The sequence below is a fragment of the Eretmochelys imbricata genome, chromosome 18 (genome assembly GCF_965152235.1).
Source record: "Eretmochelys imbricata isolate rEreImb1 chromosome 18, rEreImb1.hap1, whole genome shotgun sequence".
In the NCBI taxonomy this organism is placed as follows: domain Eukaryota; kingdom Metazoa; phylum Chordata; order Testudines; family Cheloniidae; genus Eretmochelys; species Eretmochelys imbricata.
Genome location: NC_135589.1, coordinates 16,448,623 through 16,463,570, shown reverse-complemented (window position 1 = coordinate 16,463,570; position 14,948 = coordinate 16,448,623). Strand labels below are relative to the sequence as shown.

The 14,948-nt window shown below is 49.0% G+C and overlaps 1 protein-coding gene across 3 annotated transcripts in view; it reads left to right on the top strand.

Annotated features, from left to right (window-relative positions):
• Positions 1–14,948, top strand: part of DVL1 (dishevelled segment polarity protein 1) — a 174,411-nt gene that overhangs the window by 97,024 nt on the left and 62,439 nt on the right. For all 3 annotated transcript variants that reach the window (XM_077837159.1, XM_077837158.1, XM_077837160.1), the window contains exon 3: positions 6,138–6,259. In XM_077837159.1, the coding sequence (XP_077693285.1) occupies positions 6,138–6,259 (122 nt within the window). The remainder of the gene's footprint in view (positions 1–6,137; positions 6,260–14,948) is intronic.

Below are 14,948 nucleotides of genomic sequence, written 5' to 3'. Positions count from 1 at the left end.
CAGCTGCAGTATAAGGCAGGAAATGAAGCAGGATGCTGTATCCAGTTGAAACTGCAGGGGGAACTTGATGGGCAAAAGGTAATGATCGGAGTTGGCATTTGGCCAGGATGCTGGAGTTAACAACCCTGCTCTTCTGGAAACACTTTGAGAAGCCTATAATGCCCAAACAGAATACCAAGTTCTTCTTTTTTTTCTTTCAAAATGACCTTTTGCGATACACTCTAGCTCTCTAAGAGAAAGGGATGTGATTTATCTTCAAGCAAAGCCCATCAGATACTTAGATCTCTGCCTGGCATCGTTCGTTGTAGGAAGAAATGATGAATCCTTAATGAGCTTTACAAAAGACAGAACAGATTTCCCTGCACCCCAGTGCATGACACGAGCCCTTTGTTCGATCCCAGAGTGCAGAAGCAGCAAACACTGTAACACCCTCACTTTGCTCCAAAATTCCTTTTCCTTGTGCTGTCACAACAAAGAGCTGTCCCACTCCATTTGGAAAGCTGTTTTCTTACAGCATGTGCTATGGTAGCATTGGAAGGCCCCAACCAGATTCAAGACACCATTGTGCTAGGTGCTGTACTATGTGTAACTTTTCTGATTCCACTCCATTTGACCACTGTGGAAAGCCAGCTAGCCTGAGCCATTGTCTTAATCCAACTGCAGCTTGGTCGCATGGGGCAGGTTTCCTTTCCTGCAGTAGTACAGCGGGTAATTTTCCTGAAGCTCCTTCGTCGTATTCCTGTTAATTTGGTTTACAGCCATCAAAATATTGAATGACACTTTATTTCCCATGTTCACAACTGTGGATGTCTAGGAGTGAAGGATGAAAGATTCGGCGAACGGCAGAACATGCCCTACCAGCTGTCAGCCGACACGGATCTGGACAGCAAATGATTTTGTTTTAATAACTAAATCGCTCCAAGGCCTTTTGCTAAAGTCAGGTCATCCTGCAGGACCCTCCAGGCCCCAGATTGGCAGAGCAGAAAGAACACTTTCTGAAGCCCTTTTAAACGGTCTCCCTCCCAACTCATTTCAGGTGCTGCCAGACTTGAGGGATTTCCTGACACTTCCAATATCTTCAAAAAAGCTGTTTGAGTTTCACATCCTCCCCTTTTCTCCCCAAGGCTGGGCCATACAAACTCTAATAATCAGCAGGATTTTTCCTCATTGCTTTGCAGGGCTAAGCCCTTCCCTTTAAAGATGCAAACACTTTTTTGCATTTGGCCTTCTGCAAGGATTTCAAAGCATTAAAATGTTGATTCCTTGGGTTTCACTAGTCCTTGGTGTTATCCTTATTTGACTGATGGAGAAACTGCGTCACACACATTAGGTGACTTGTTGAGTGTCTCGCAGCAAATCGCAGCAGAACTTGGGCTAGAACCCAGGAGTTCTGGCTCGCAGGTCTGTGCTCTAAGCACTAGGTGATGTTTCCCTCCATTAGGTAATACTAGCTCTAGCTCGGAGAAAGAATTCTCCATTTTCTTGCCCCACTAAATTCAAATTTAAACAAAAATTTTTGACCAGCTCCAATAATAACCTGTCTCCCTGCCTGGAGAGCAACTGTTTGGTTTCCAAAGAGACCCAGGCTTAACCCCAGGCTCCTGACTGATGGTGGGGCTGCCCTCTGTCGGCCCTTCTAAATCCTCTCGTGGGAATTAACTTTCAGTTGACAACTGACATCGTCACGACTTTCTTTCAGGCTTTGCGTGCTGGCCAACAGGAGGTACCAGAAATCAATAGAGCGAGCTCGTCCATGCGGAGTTCCCAGTCAAATTGGGCAGGTTCTGGTAGGTGTGGGTCAAGCCACTGCATTGGTGGAAGGATGGAACAGGCCACTTGGCTAGCCCTCTTCTGTCTCTAGTGGGTGGTGGCGTGGTCTTATGGTCTACATATAGGAATCAGGATCTCCTGAGTTCCATCCCACCTTGCCACTGACTACCTGGGGAGGGATAGCTCAGTGGTTTGAGCATTGGTCTGCTAAACCCAGGGTCATGAGTTCAATCCTTGAGGGGGCCATTTAGGGATCTAGGGCAAAAATTGAGGATTGGTCCTGCTTTGAACAGGGGGTTGGACTAGATGACCACCTGAGGTCCCTTCCAACGCTATGATTCTATGATACCTCTGTGACCTATGGCAAATCTCTGAGGCACTGTGCCTTGGTTTCCACATCTGTAAAATGAGGCTAATGATATCTATCCTACCACCCAAGGGTGCTGCTGAGAGGCTAAGTTAGCTAAGAAAAGCACTGTATGTCCTTGTTTCTGCACCTCCACTGGGTCTGGGACAATCAAAGCAGCCTAAGGGAGCTGGGAACTCCAATCCTATCGAATGCTGATAGGAAATGGGTGTGTGGCCCTTCGTCCCTTTGAACAGGCCAGGCCAGGTGCACTATGCCTAAAATAGAGCCCATGGCTAACATCAGGCAAAGCTGACAGCGGCCTTCAGTGTGTGCACCAGAGCCCCAGGTGCTGTGCCACCTCGTCAGCACAATTAGCTCGTCAGGCCAAGGGCGCGGGGCTGCTGGGTAACTGACAGTCCCGGCTAAAATGTGTCGCTTCCGTTTTTCTTGGGAAGTGATTGGTCTTGGTGTCAGCTCGTCTCGGCCTCTTTGTTACGTGGCTGCACGTAATTAGGACAGGCGTTCCCCTCTCTGGAAGGCCTGGAGAAAGTTTTTTGCATCTTCCTGCTTCAAAGCAAATGGCACTAGACTGGTCTGGGTAGCTCAGTCTGATTTGGGAGCGGGACGAGGTGTGAGGAGTGTTCGGGTCTCGTGTCTACGCCCAATTTCTTTTCTTCTTTTGTGTTCCTTGGTTTGATTCGTGCAAACGTTCTCCCCTGCAGAGGGATTCCTTGAGGGACAGGCCTTGCTCAGAGAGTCACCTCCGTCTCCATAATGCCACCATACCTTCTAGACGCCTTCCCGGCGCTAAACAGATTCCTGTCGGCATGTTATTTGGATCACTCACGCGATGTGTCGCTTCCATATTTTCCCCCCGTCGCTCTAGCTTTGGGTGATGAACGAGTCTGATGAGTAATATAGCTGGCTTCGAAGAACCATTTTGTATTCAAACTGCTCCTTTTTATGTCCATCTGTCTCTTGCCTGCCTTTTTCTATGATCTATTCCCCTTCGGGACTCCGTGCTGCCTGCCAGGATCACCGGTTTTCCTCCCCCGCACCCCTTGCACTGGTGGCTAGTATTTACCCAAGAATTATATTAGGATTAGCCTTTGATAAATTAACCAATTACGGTCAAGCTCGTTTATGCTGTGTTTAGCTTTTATGCCCCGTTACAAATGGAGAGAGACTGAGACCTTTGGCCTCTCAGTGAGAGGTGATAATCTTAGTTGGTATTAGTGCATCTACTTAATTAAAAGATTTCTTAATCGTGTTGTGTGGAGGGACTCGGGCAAGGGGATTTAGATGGTTTAGGGGATTGGTAATAGGATATGGGCCCCTTCGCCTCTAGGTGACTAGTTCAAGTGGAGCTCGTGGCCAGAAATGGTCGGCATCTCGTCTGATCAGCAGCCCATGTGAAAGAAATGTCCTCGGTGTCATTTCTGGTTAATCCGAATTCCCTGTCGCTGGACAAAATGGTACCGATGAAACGAGGCTGACGGATGCTCTCTCACGGTCAAGGCACTGGATGGGACTTGGAAGATCCCAGATTAATTCCTGTTTCTGCCACGCACGCCGTGGGTGACCCTTAGACAAGTCACCTCATTGCTCTGTGCCTCAGTTTCCCATCTGTTCAAGATGCCATTCAAACTGCCTTTCTCCCACCCTGGGTATTGTCTGTTTGGCCTGTAAGCTCTTTTGGGGCAATAGCTATCTCTTGCTGTGTGTATACAGGGCCGAGCACAACAGGACTCTGATGTCCTCCTTTCGGGCCTCGAAGCGCGACCACACTATAAATAAAATCTTGCAACAGGAGGAGTTTGCACAAGTGAACAAAAAATGGAACAGGTTTTCAAGCCTGTTTGCCTCCTGTGTTCTCCAACTGACGTGTGGCGGCCTGGATAGCGTGGGACGAGGGGCTGTTTCCCTATCGTAATAATAATCAATATATCTAATCTATATTTTAAAACAAAAATATTGCTCCTATTTTTGCCCCTTCTGTTGGAAATAAAGTTGGAGCAAAACTGGACCCCTTAATCTGAAATCCCCAAACTTCAGGAGTTCGTTTTGAAATGGAAGCTGGGTCCAAACCGCTTCTGGTTTGATTCTAAGCGTCCTTTATCCAGCTATGGCCCCTTCCACCCAAGGGCCATAAATTAATTTACAAACATTAATGAATTAATTTAACCTCGCACCAGCCTGAGGGGAAAACCTGAGGTACGGAGAAATGAAGTGACTCATTTACGGCTGCACAGAATCCCCAGCAGAGCCGGGAATTGAACCCAGATTATCTGATTCCTAGTTGTGTGCTTTAACTGTGGCTTTCTCCAACGCTAGCAAGGTTCTGTAAAGATGGAAGTAGCCCTCGCTTCACCTGGCTCTACCCAAAAAAAAAAAAAAAGTGTGTGTGGTGATGGGGAATAGACTGAAAGACATTGGCCTCCAAAACCTTGGAGAATAGGGAAATGTAGATACAAGGCAGCTGGATAAATCAGATTTGGTTAGTAGAAGTCTCCAACCAACTTCAAACATCCTCCAGTGTCCCTCAACATAAGACCTTGAGTTAGGAACGAGGGAAAAGAGGGGAACCCATTTGTTTAGCTCCAGTGTATCCATAACCTGATTGGCTTACTCTCAAAGGGCCTGATTCTGCATGGGAGTTTCATCCGCTGAGTTTGGTGGAACAGGACTGGACCCATGTGTCTTTTGTGTAACCCTAATATCCCTGCTATCCATATACACGAGGCTTCCTCCTGTTGATAGGAAGTTGAAAATAAGAAGTGGCCATGTGGTGGGGATCTGCAGAATTTATACACCCTTGTAATGAGAATGGAATGTATAAGCCTCCGACACACCGGGCTGTGTCTAGCTGCCTGTTTGTGGTGAGAAGATTGATTGCTGTAGCTTTTCTTCAATTACCCGTTTTCACATGAGCGTTCTACGTTGAGTCCTTTGCATCCTTCCCCACTCCCCTGACTGGCTGCCTGCCAGCAGCCTGTAGCTTCCGTGAATGCAGATGTCGGTATTCAAGGGGGTTTGAACAGAGTCGTTTATAGCAACATGGTTTTACAGAAGGTTTCAGGCCATTATGGACTATTGAGAGCACACAGCCTGTGAAGCAAAAAAACAAAATAAAATAAAATAAAAATGTCCTCTGGATTTTTAAACTGACTGCCATTTGTTTCTGCCTGTCTGAGGATTTTATGGCACTGTTGAGGAATGACCTTGACGTTTTATAATGGAAATGGGCCTAAATCACAAAACTCAGACCCAGCTGGGGATTTCAGGTCTACCTCCTAAAGTTTCCAGGTGTTCAGGCAGGGGATTTTTGTAAAAAATAAGGACTAGCCATGGAATTGGATCTGGACCCAGATTCCCCCATGTTCAGGGGTGTCTGTGTAACAAACCATGACTGTGTGCATACAGCCGGGATCCAATCCTCAATCTTCAGCACTTCTTGCCCAAGTGCCTGCCGGAACTGACGGAACAACTCCTTGCATTTGGGCCATGTGATTTTGCAGGCTTTGATTTTCCTTGTGAGCATGGGGGGTTGATTGAACCCATCGGGTAAAGCGGTCACTGAAGGCAGGGCGTTCTGCAAAGTCCCCCAGTGCATTCATGTGCATGCGTTTCCCAAGGGTTCCTGAAGGCCTGGGAGGATTCCAGGGGTTTTGTTCAGTCCTGGTGACCTGCTGAGGGTCACAAGTTTCCTTCTGCAATGTCCTTTGAATTTCCTAAGTCTCTCAAAACGTGCTCCCTGCCCAGCAATGTCAGTCTTGCTTTGAGTCAGCTGCAGGGTTGTGGGTCTCATAAGGGCTTTGCACAAATCCCTACAAGTTCCAATTTCACATTCGGACCCAAAGTGATCTGGCTTTTGTGAAAGGTTGGCAAAGAGCCATCAAAATCCAATGCCAAGCAGTTCTCTCTGCCTCTAATCTATCAAGGGGGCAGCTGAGCGCCTTACATCAGGGCATGGAAACCTGTACGGGTGTATCTAATTCTCCCTTTTATTCTATTGCAGCTGGTCCTGGCTGAAAGCTCCCACTCCGACACGGGTTCCCAGTGCGCTGAAAGCCACACGGACCTCCCTCCTCCCATCGAGAGAACAGGTGGCATCGGAGACTCACGGCCTCCTTCATTTCAGTAAGGCCAAGCTATTCTTTCTAATCAAGGGATGCAAAATACTTCCCTGGCCCTTCCCCCACCTCTCTGCCTTGCTCTCCCCCAGCTCTCAGCACCCTGTGTCAGGTGCTTCCCACCTGTTTTGTTTTATTGTTTTGATATTGTTGTGCTCATTGGGGAATAAAAAGGGGGATGGGAGGGAAAAATGTGATCATTTGAGAAATTACCTTATTGCTCGTCCTTTCGAAACCCACCTTGCGGGGGAGAAGGGGAGGAATGTAAATGCTTTGGGTGGCATGTGGATGACAACCTTTTATTACCGTGTGCCATATAATTATGTAGCATACACAGGCAGCAGAACGTTATGATAAAGAGCAGCAATTTGCTTAAGGAATAATGCTCCCCACGGTATCACCCTGACTATATGGAATGCAACGTACATTGGTGGAATAGCAGCCTAGTTACCTGCAGCTCTACGTACAGGGCCAGATCCTCCCAGTGTAAATCTAGAATGACTCCCATTGACTTGAGTGGGGACTGAGAGCAAGATCCAGACCATAGTGTATAAGTACCCAGTGATCCTTCTGATCTGTTCCAGGGAACAGCAAGTATTTTCCCTCAAAGGCTAGCTGTGTTTGAGAGCTGAGATTCTGCCCTGTAGTTTTAGGCTGGGGCCTGAACTGAAATCCCAGATCAGTGCAGTCCTGAATTTGGGATTTGCATTTCGCTGTTGGTTCCTTTTCCTGTAACCCAGTGAATCCAACTCCCAAACCCAGACTCAAAACTGCCACCCTGTGCATCAGACCTTTTGGGGTGGTTGGAATCTGGATATGAATCTTGGATCTCAGGCCCCTCACCGTTTGTCAACCGCATGAATTATTCTCACTTCTGATGTGCGTATAAGTGCTCGACAGGTTAAACCGATGGGAAATCTGATGCACGGAGAAGTTAAGTGGCATTTTCCCCAAGGTCAAGTTAGTATCAATATCAGGACTAGAAAACAAAGTGCCAGAGTCCCAGACCCATGCTCTAACCACTGAGCCACACTGCCTCCTAGAAGTGCGAATAGAACTCAGGAATTCTGACCCCTCTCCCCACTTGCTCTGACCACCAGACCACTCTGCCTCCCTTCAGAAAAACAGAAGCCATCAGTCTCTAGGGCTGTCAGTCCCAGGTTCACCTACCTCAAAATTCAGTGCTGTTTCTCTTGCTATATTAACCAATCCGGCCTGATCAAGTGAACCACCCGCTGCATGAAACCCTTGTGTTTGCCCATTTTATTCGCTTGGAAGCCAAGTGAGCTCTCAGTGCCTCTGGCCTCTCCTTGTCCCTGGCAACCCAGATGCCCTGTGCTCGGTGCATTGATCCTGATGCCAGGACATCTTGCCACTTCGCTTCTTTGACAGGCTTTGTGCTGCCAGGCCCGAACGGCAGGCAGCCCCTGGCGCAGAGGGGTTAACAGCTGTTCCATTTGTTCTGCTGCTGACCCTGCCCTTCGTATTTGGCTCCGCACTGGTGACATTAACAGGATCCCAGTAAGGATGCAGAGGGGGAGCCGAACCCCAATGCTCGTGAGCCAGTGGCTCAATATGCAGAGGCAAACCCAGTGTCCGTTCCTGCTGTTCTCACGTTCCCTCCTCCTTCCCCCACCCCTGCTTTCTGGGATGTCTGTTGCCTGGATGAGCCCGTTATCTGGGCGGGGGCTAAGCACCAAGCTGCCTTCTGGAGGAGAAGAAATCCCGGGGGAATACTCGCCTGGCCTGCGTTTCTTGCCAAGGTTATGCTGCCCTCTTGTGGCCAAGCTTCGCTTTCCTGGTGGGCGAGTAGCCTGTACAATTGCAGTCACATGACCTGCTAGCATAACTAGTTTTTTTCTTCCTGACCTATATATAGAAGTATGTGCTGGTTTTAGAACGCTTTAACTGTGCCTTTAAAAACACCCCCTCAAACTCGTGGCACAGGGTCACGTGTGCAGCACTCCCTGTTTTTACCTCCAGTGTTTTAAAGATGCCGTTTTATTCAGCTGTGCTCTTCCATTGCGCCTGCTGCCATCTGTCGAACTCCCAGAACTTTGTCAATGGGGCGTCATGCTTCCCAGCGCCCCTCTGTAGCGTGGGGCACGGGTCACTTGCTGGAGGATTCTCTGCTCCTTGAAGTCTTTAAACCACGATTTGAGGACTTCAATAGCTCAGACATAAGTGAGAGGTTTTTCGCAGGAGTGGGTGGGTGAGATTCTGTGGCCTGCGTCGTGCAGGAGGTCGGACTAGATGATCATAATGGTCCCTTCTGACCTTAGTATCTATGCATCCCCATTTCGCAGCTGGGCAAACTGAGACACGGCGAGGTGACGTGGCTTGCCCAAGGTCTCACACAGTGAGTCAGGCAGAGAAGCCGGGAGGTCCTGGCTCCCAGGCTTGTGTTCTGACGACGAGACAACACTTGCTGTCGCCGCACATGGAGGCGTTTAGCCATCTGGCTGAACAAACAGCAGCGTGGAGAAATCGGGGCTGGAGAAGAAATGCAAGCGCTTGGCTTTTTTGGGCCAGTGGGCTAATGAGGGTCTGGTGGGGTGGGCGGCCATGGGTATACGTGAGGAGAGGGGACTGCCAAGTGTGTGGCCCATCGTTTGTGTACGCCTGCTCCTGCTGCCGGGAGTGCTGGCCCTGGTGCGGGTTGGCCTCGGCAGACAGGGAGAATGCAGGAACATTGGCCAGCCGCTGAGGACAGGGTCCTGGGACACAACGTGGTGGGTTGGCTCGAAGTTGGTAGACGAGTTGTTTTAAAGCCCGAGTTCTTCCCCTGGAGTCTGATGAGAGGTTTGCGGTTCAGTTCAGTCGCAGCCTGTAATTGACAGATCTCTGCACTTGTACTCCGCCTGCTGGCCTGGGATTGCCCTTTCATCCCAGGCCAGCAGGCCTCTGTGAGGGGAGGGCTTTTTAGGGTAGGAATTGCTTCCCCCTCCCCTCGATACCTGTGTCAGTTCCTTTTTCTATTTCGTAGTCGTAGCTTTTAAGTATATTTTAGTATAACCGCCGCTGGCCCGATGTCTACTGATTCTCTTCTCCCTCCTTTTTCTGGTGGTGGTTGTATTTATTAATTGCATCACCCAGGGGCCCCGACTGTAGATGAGGGCCCCAGTGTGCGAGGTGCTGTACAGTCACAGAACAAAGACAGTCGGTGCCCCAAAGACCTTACGATCCAAGTATGAGACGAGAGGAGATGGATTCAAGTCGACAGACGGGTTGGCAGGCAGCACAACAATGAGATAATACTGGTCAGAATGATAAACAACACACCAGCTGCCACCTCGTTGCTTTAGGGGTTTTTTTTGTCCTGTTCCCAACCTTTGGATTTATTTTTGGCTGGATTCAAAAAGGTTATTTTTTCTGATGCTTTTCATCATATTTGAATGTAGTTGCTTGGCATCATGAGCAGCTCAGTGAGGGCAGAAATAACACGTTGCTTTTGTGTGGTCGTAGTTCAACTGCCTGGTGGACAGTTCAGTGGTTAGAACTCTAATCTACAACTCAGGAGAGCTGGGTTCAATTGCCTGCTCTGCCACCGACTTCCTGTGTGAACTTGGGTAAGTCACTTAGTCTTTCTGTGCCTCAGGGCTTGTCTACACTACCGCTTAAATCAACGTAACTTACGTCGCTCAGTGGTGTGAAAAAGCCACCTCCCTGAGTGGCGTAAGTTAGATCGACTTAGCGCGGTGTGGACAGCGCTCTGTCTGTGGGAGACGCTCTTCTGCCTCTCATGGAGGTGGAGTAATTATGCTGAGCGCTCTCCCTTTGGCATAGCCTGTCTTCACCAAACGCACAAAGGTAACCCTGCCCGGCTTCACAGGGTGGGTTGTGAGGAATAACACACTAAAGATTGTGAGGCACTCGGATACTGTGGGAGAGGAGGCTATACAAATCTGATTAGAAAATGATCACCTCGGAGCTTTGTCCAGAACCTGGCACTACAAGCTGGGATCGCTTACTCAGAGGGTGTAGATTGGCATTGCTCCAGTCACATCAATGGAGCAATGCTGATTTACCCCGGTGGAGGGCCTGCCCCAGTATCCCTGCCCTCACACATCCACAGTGTGCTCCTTTCATGTTGGCAAGCAAACCCGACCTCCCAGCAGCGAGAGAGGAAACCTGCAGCGTTGCACTTCCAAGGTAGAGATTTCTCGGGCAGCCTTTGAGTGTCCGGTCACCGGTGATGCATGGTAACTGCCTGTACTCACTAGATGGTGCTGCTGAGGTTGACTGACGAAGGCCTGGAAAACCTGCTGATGCCCATCTTTGTTTAGGGACAAAGGAAGGGAATATCTTCCATGAGGAATCTTTCTTTTCTCTCCTCTCCCCACCGCCCCGTGATAACCGGACCCAAAAGAGAAAAGCATCCCAGGGGGGATTGTGGCTCAGGACTGAGGCATGGTGGCACAGCTGGGGGTGGGGGTGGGGTGCAGGACCGTAACAGCAGGAGGAACTGTTGGTCAGGACTAAAACACCTCGGCAAAGTGGCATTGGGGGCCCACTTACTCAGGTTTGGAAGCTGCTAGCGTGGTCCCTTCTGAATTTCTACCCTGAGGAAAGTCCATAGAGATCTTGTGGGTTTCCGGCTCGCTTTCAGTTGTCCCCATGTGGGTTTGAGTGAGGAGGATTTGATGCAGCCTTTGATTGTTGTCCTGGGTTTCTCAACATGGAAAGAGAACCGCTGAGGCACTAGCCTTTTCCCCTCAAAGAATTTTAATTTTTACAGCTCCTGCGGAAGAGAACTAGCATCAGCGCCGAGCAGCGTGCTTGAGTCTCTTGAATTCCCTTGTCCTGCGCTTTCTGTTTGAAGTGTCCGGCTCATTCTCACAATAGAGACCTGCACACGTGTGAAACTGGCGGGGCATCTCCTGTGTTTCTTCAGCCTTAATGAGAAGCTGGGGGATTCCTTCCACAGCATATGCTGCTTGAGCGATTTCTGGCAGTCAAAGATCAGCTTTAAGTTATGCACTATTTTTACAAAGCTTGGTGTTTTGGTCGATTTGGTACTGCTTTTGTCTCTTTTTCTCAGCGTTATGTCCCGGTCTGTGGCGTAACCGCCGAGATCTGAGAGGCACCTCTGTAGATTATTGCTAGTATTTAGCATTAACCATCTTTCATCCCCTGGTCTGAAAGCACTGTGCACAGCTGGGTAAACATTATCTCCCATGCACAGACTGAGAAACAGAGGCACGGATTGATTAAATTCTTCTCTTGAGGTAGTGGTAGGATTGGGATAGAACTCAGATCTCCAGAGTCCCAATCCGGTACCTTATCTACTGTACCACACAAGCTCTGTGTACTATGATAGTTAGGAGCAAACTCAAACAGTGCAAAGTTTTCTGTTCCTGTAAGTATCCAAATGTTAGGATGCTTCTCTGAGCCTCTTTGGTGCATGTAAAGGTTGAACTGGTGGCCAAATTTCATTTGGGGACCTAATTCCCTTCCCCATGGGGCATATTGGTAGGGGCTAAAAGGAGTTTTTGCTTCTTCCTTGGAGCATGGAGCAGGAGCCGTCTGTTGCTGGATGGGCGTATCTTCCATGTTCAGTTCCTTGTGATTCCAGGGAGAGAACACTGGGCTCAGACCGGTGGATTTCAGTCCTCCTTTCCTCTTGATTTGGGTGGGAAACGGTCTTGTGATTCGAGCACAGGCAGGGATTCCTGACCCCTGGGTTCTGTTTCTGATTGTCACAGACAAATCCTTTAACCTCACTGTGCTTCAGTTTCTCCATCTCTAAAATGGGGATAATACTTGCCTATTCCATGTGGAGATTATGGGGCTTAACTAGTGTTTGCAAAATGTCTGAGCGCCTCAGCCGGAAGCTGCTATGGAGTGGCTGAGTAAGATTAACCTGTTTCATTTAATGGTTTCACCCCAACTCACCATGGTATGGAACATAAAACAGAAACCCCCAGGAAAAGAAGGAAAATCATTGTTAAATAGGTGCCCATATGATTGGCTTTTAACCCTCTTTTAAGTCCTCTATACACTTATTACACTGTTCAACTCCCTTGATGGTCTACAGTAGTTGTATAACAGTTTTGCCTTTTGAATCCATGTAATCAATACAGCACTTCCATAATGTCATTAACTGTATCCGTTTTATTGCATTCTCTGTATGCAATTTATCCTCTCTTGACCTGCTATTAGACTAGAGAGATCCATTCAGTCTCTGATAGGAGCAAAGTGGTGAGTCAGTGTTGGAGCATGTATTGCTGAGATGTAACTAGTGTGATTTTTTTTTTTGTGTCCCTAAAACAAATATTTCATGTTTCTGGACTGTCATTCAGCATGTTGGTGGCAACAACGGTGTTTTCTAGTGGTTCAGACAAGGACCTGGTACTCGAGAGATCTGGGATGTATTTCTGGCTCTCTTTTGAGCCCACGTGTTAAAATATGGCCTCTGATTTTGGGCCTCCGTTCTTGCATGCTCAACTTTAGACATACTGCAGCAGGGCCCAATTTTCAGCTGTGATGACCCCCCTCCCCCATTTCCTATTGAGGCCAACGGGAGCAGCCAGTGTTCAGCACTGCTGGAATTCAAACCCTACTGTAAGGTGTCAAAAATTGGACCCCCAAAATTAGCAATTACTTTGTGCCTTATTTTATCTATTCGTGAAGCAAGGATGTTCCATTTGAGATCCTTGGTGAAAAGCACCCCAAAATGCTAATGCAGCAATCTGAGGGAAGCAAGGGGAGACCTACCAGTAGGACCCTCAGCCAAGACTCTGAAGGGTTCAATTCCCAGCTATGCCACAGACACCCTCTGTGACCTGGGCAAGTCTCTGGGGGTACATCTACACTTCGAGCTAGAGGTAATTTGTCTCCCCAAACTGGAGTTTTAGCTAGTGCGGGTATGTCTTCTCGGCTGGAATGTACAGTGGTATGGTAGTCCGGTGGAATGGCAGTCCAGTTCAAAGTGTAGACCTACCTTTAGACTCTGCCTCACGTCCCCATCTATAAGAGGGGGAAAATACGACACTTTCTTACCTCCCTGGGGTGTTGCGAGAATAAATCTGTTGATGACTGTGTGGAGCTGGGATACTAGTGTGATGATGGCCATCAAAGCAACTACTTAGACACACATGAAATGTAACTCTCCGCTGCATGGTGTGCCCGCAAGCCGGGGCTGCTTGTGTGTGGGGTGGGTACCTGAGGTGACTGCGAGCAGTGACCCTTTCTCAGGGAAGCCATTCCAGCCCCTAGATGCACAGCGGCACATTGCTACGTCAGATCCTATTCTGTCGGCGTTTTCAGGAGCTACAGGTCAATTTCCCCAAATCAGTCCATTACAATGAGCTGTGGCCTCTGGGAGGCTTTTCCTACTGCCTTCCACATGAGTACTCCAGTGCCGTTTATGAAACGTAAGAATGACAGAGCCCCATAAAACATTGAGCCTGAAGGGAGATGTATACAGTCAAGCTACTGCTGTTGGGGGGCCGGGGGGAGCTCATCCCCCTCTGCCCCGGCCAGCTTCACTTTGGCATTTCCTCAGCAGTGGTCTTGAAACAGACGGTTGCTCGTAAACGGGGTTACATGCACAGTGCTCTGTATTACAGCCCCAGTGATGGGCTAGCAAAGGCTGCAGTTTGGCTCAGTTATTTAAACCGGGGTCATGGGCAACCTTGCTTAGCTGTATTGAGGAGCAGCCCCCTGAAGGCTGGGAGTAGGGAGCCAGTATTGCTCTCGTTTTTAATAGATTCACAATGTGGCCTTAAGTCTTAGAGGCCGAATTCTTCCCTGACTTACATACCAACATTTCCACTGACAATCTGGGCACTGGCATATTGCTGGAGTGGACAGGTGGCTTCTAGGGGCACTGTTGCAGAAGAGGGAAGCGGAGGGCTTTCAGCCGCCCAGAGATATGGGGAGGGCAGGGCTTTGGCTTGGTTAAATCCCAACTGGCCCCTTTTCCGCTCTTGCCCCTTGATGTTGTTCACCCAACAAAACCTGACTCCCCCGCTCTCTCCCTCGTGCCCCGATCCAGCGGGGAAAAGGCAGGACATGGTAGGGGAGGTCAGGCTATGGACTGGTGATGGAAGGAGGAGGGTCTAGGGTGAATTGGCTGCGAGGAATAGAACGTGAATCAGTGCAGTGGCTGGGGCCAGTACTTTGGAGGGAATCTGCACTACTGAATTCCAGTGGGGGTCCCTGAGGTACCGTAAGGATTGGAGGAGGACACGGTGTTGTCAGGCAATCAGCCTCCTCTCTAATGTGGCAGTGTAGCCCGGAGTGACTGCAAGTCCCAGCATGCTCTAGGCTGCTTCCTCCATTCCTTTGTATCTCAGCAATGAATTCTGGGATTTGGGGTCTTCCTAGGCTGCAGGGCTGCCATAAAGGGGACTGTGCTCAGTTATGGTTTATGCCCTTGGCTCCCAGCAAGCTGCTAACTCCAAACGGGGCGTTGCCGTAAAGGTTGAGGACCCATGCACTGTGTGACTGAGCCCTCAGGATGGTGAGCAACATGGCTCATGAGACTCATGGCTATCCTAGGGATACCTGAGAAGGCCAGCGAGTGTCTAGCGCTCCTTTCAGAATGACCTCCTGATAGCCACTTCTCCAGAGAAACACACCGCTGGATTGTCAGCATTACTGGAGTCGCTCAGACGTACTTGTGACTGTCTCTGGGATCCTTGAGCTGCGGAGAATATTGAGGGGCATTGGGAGAAAAGCAGTTGTGTGTT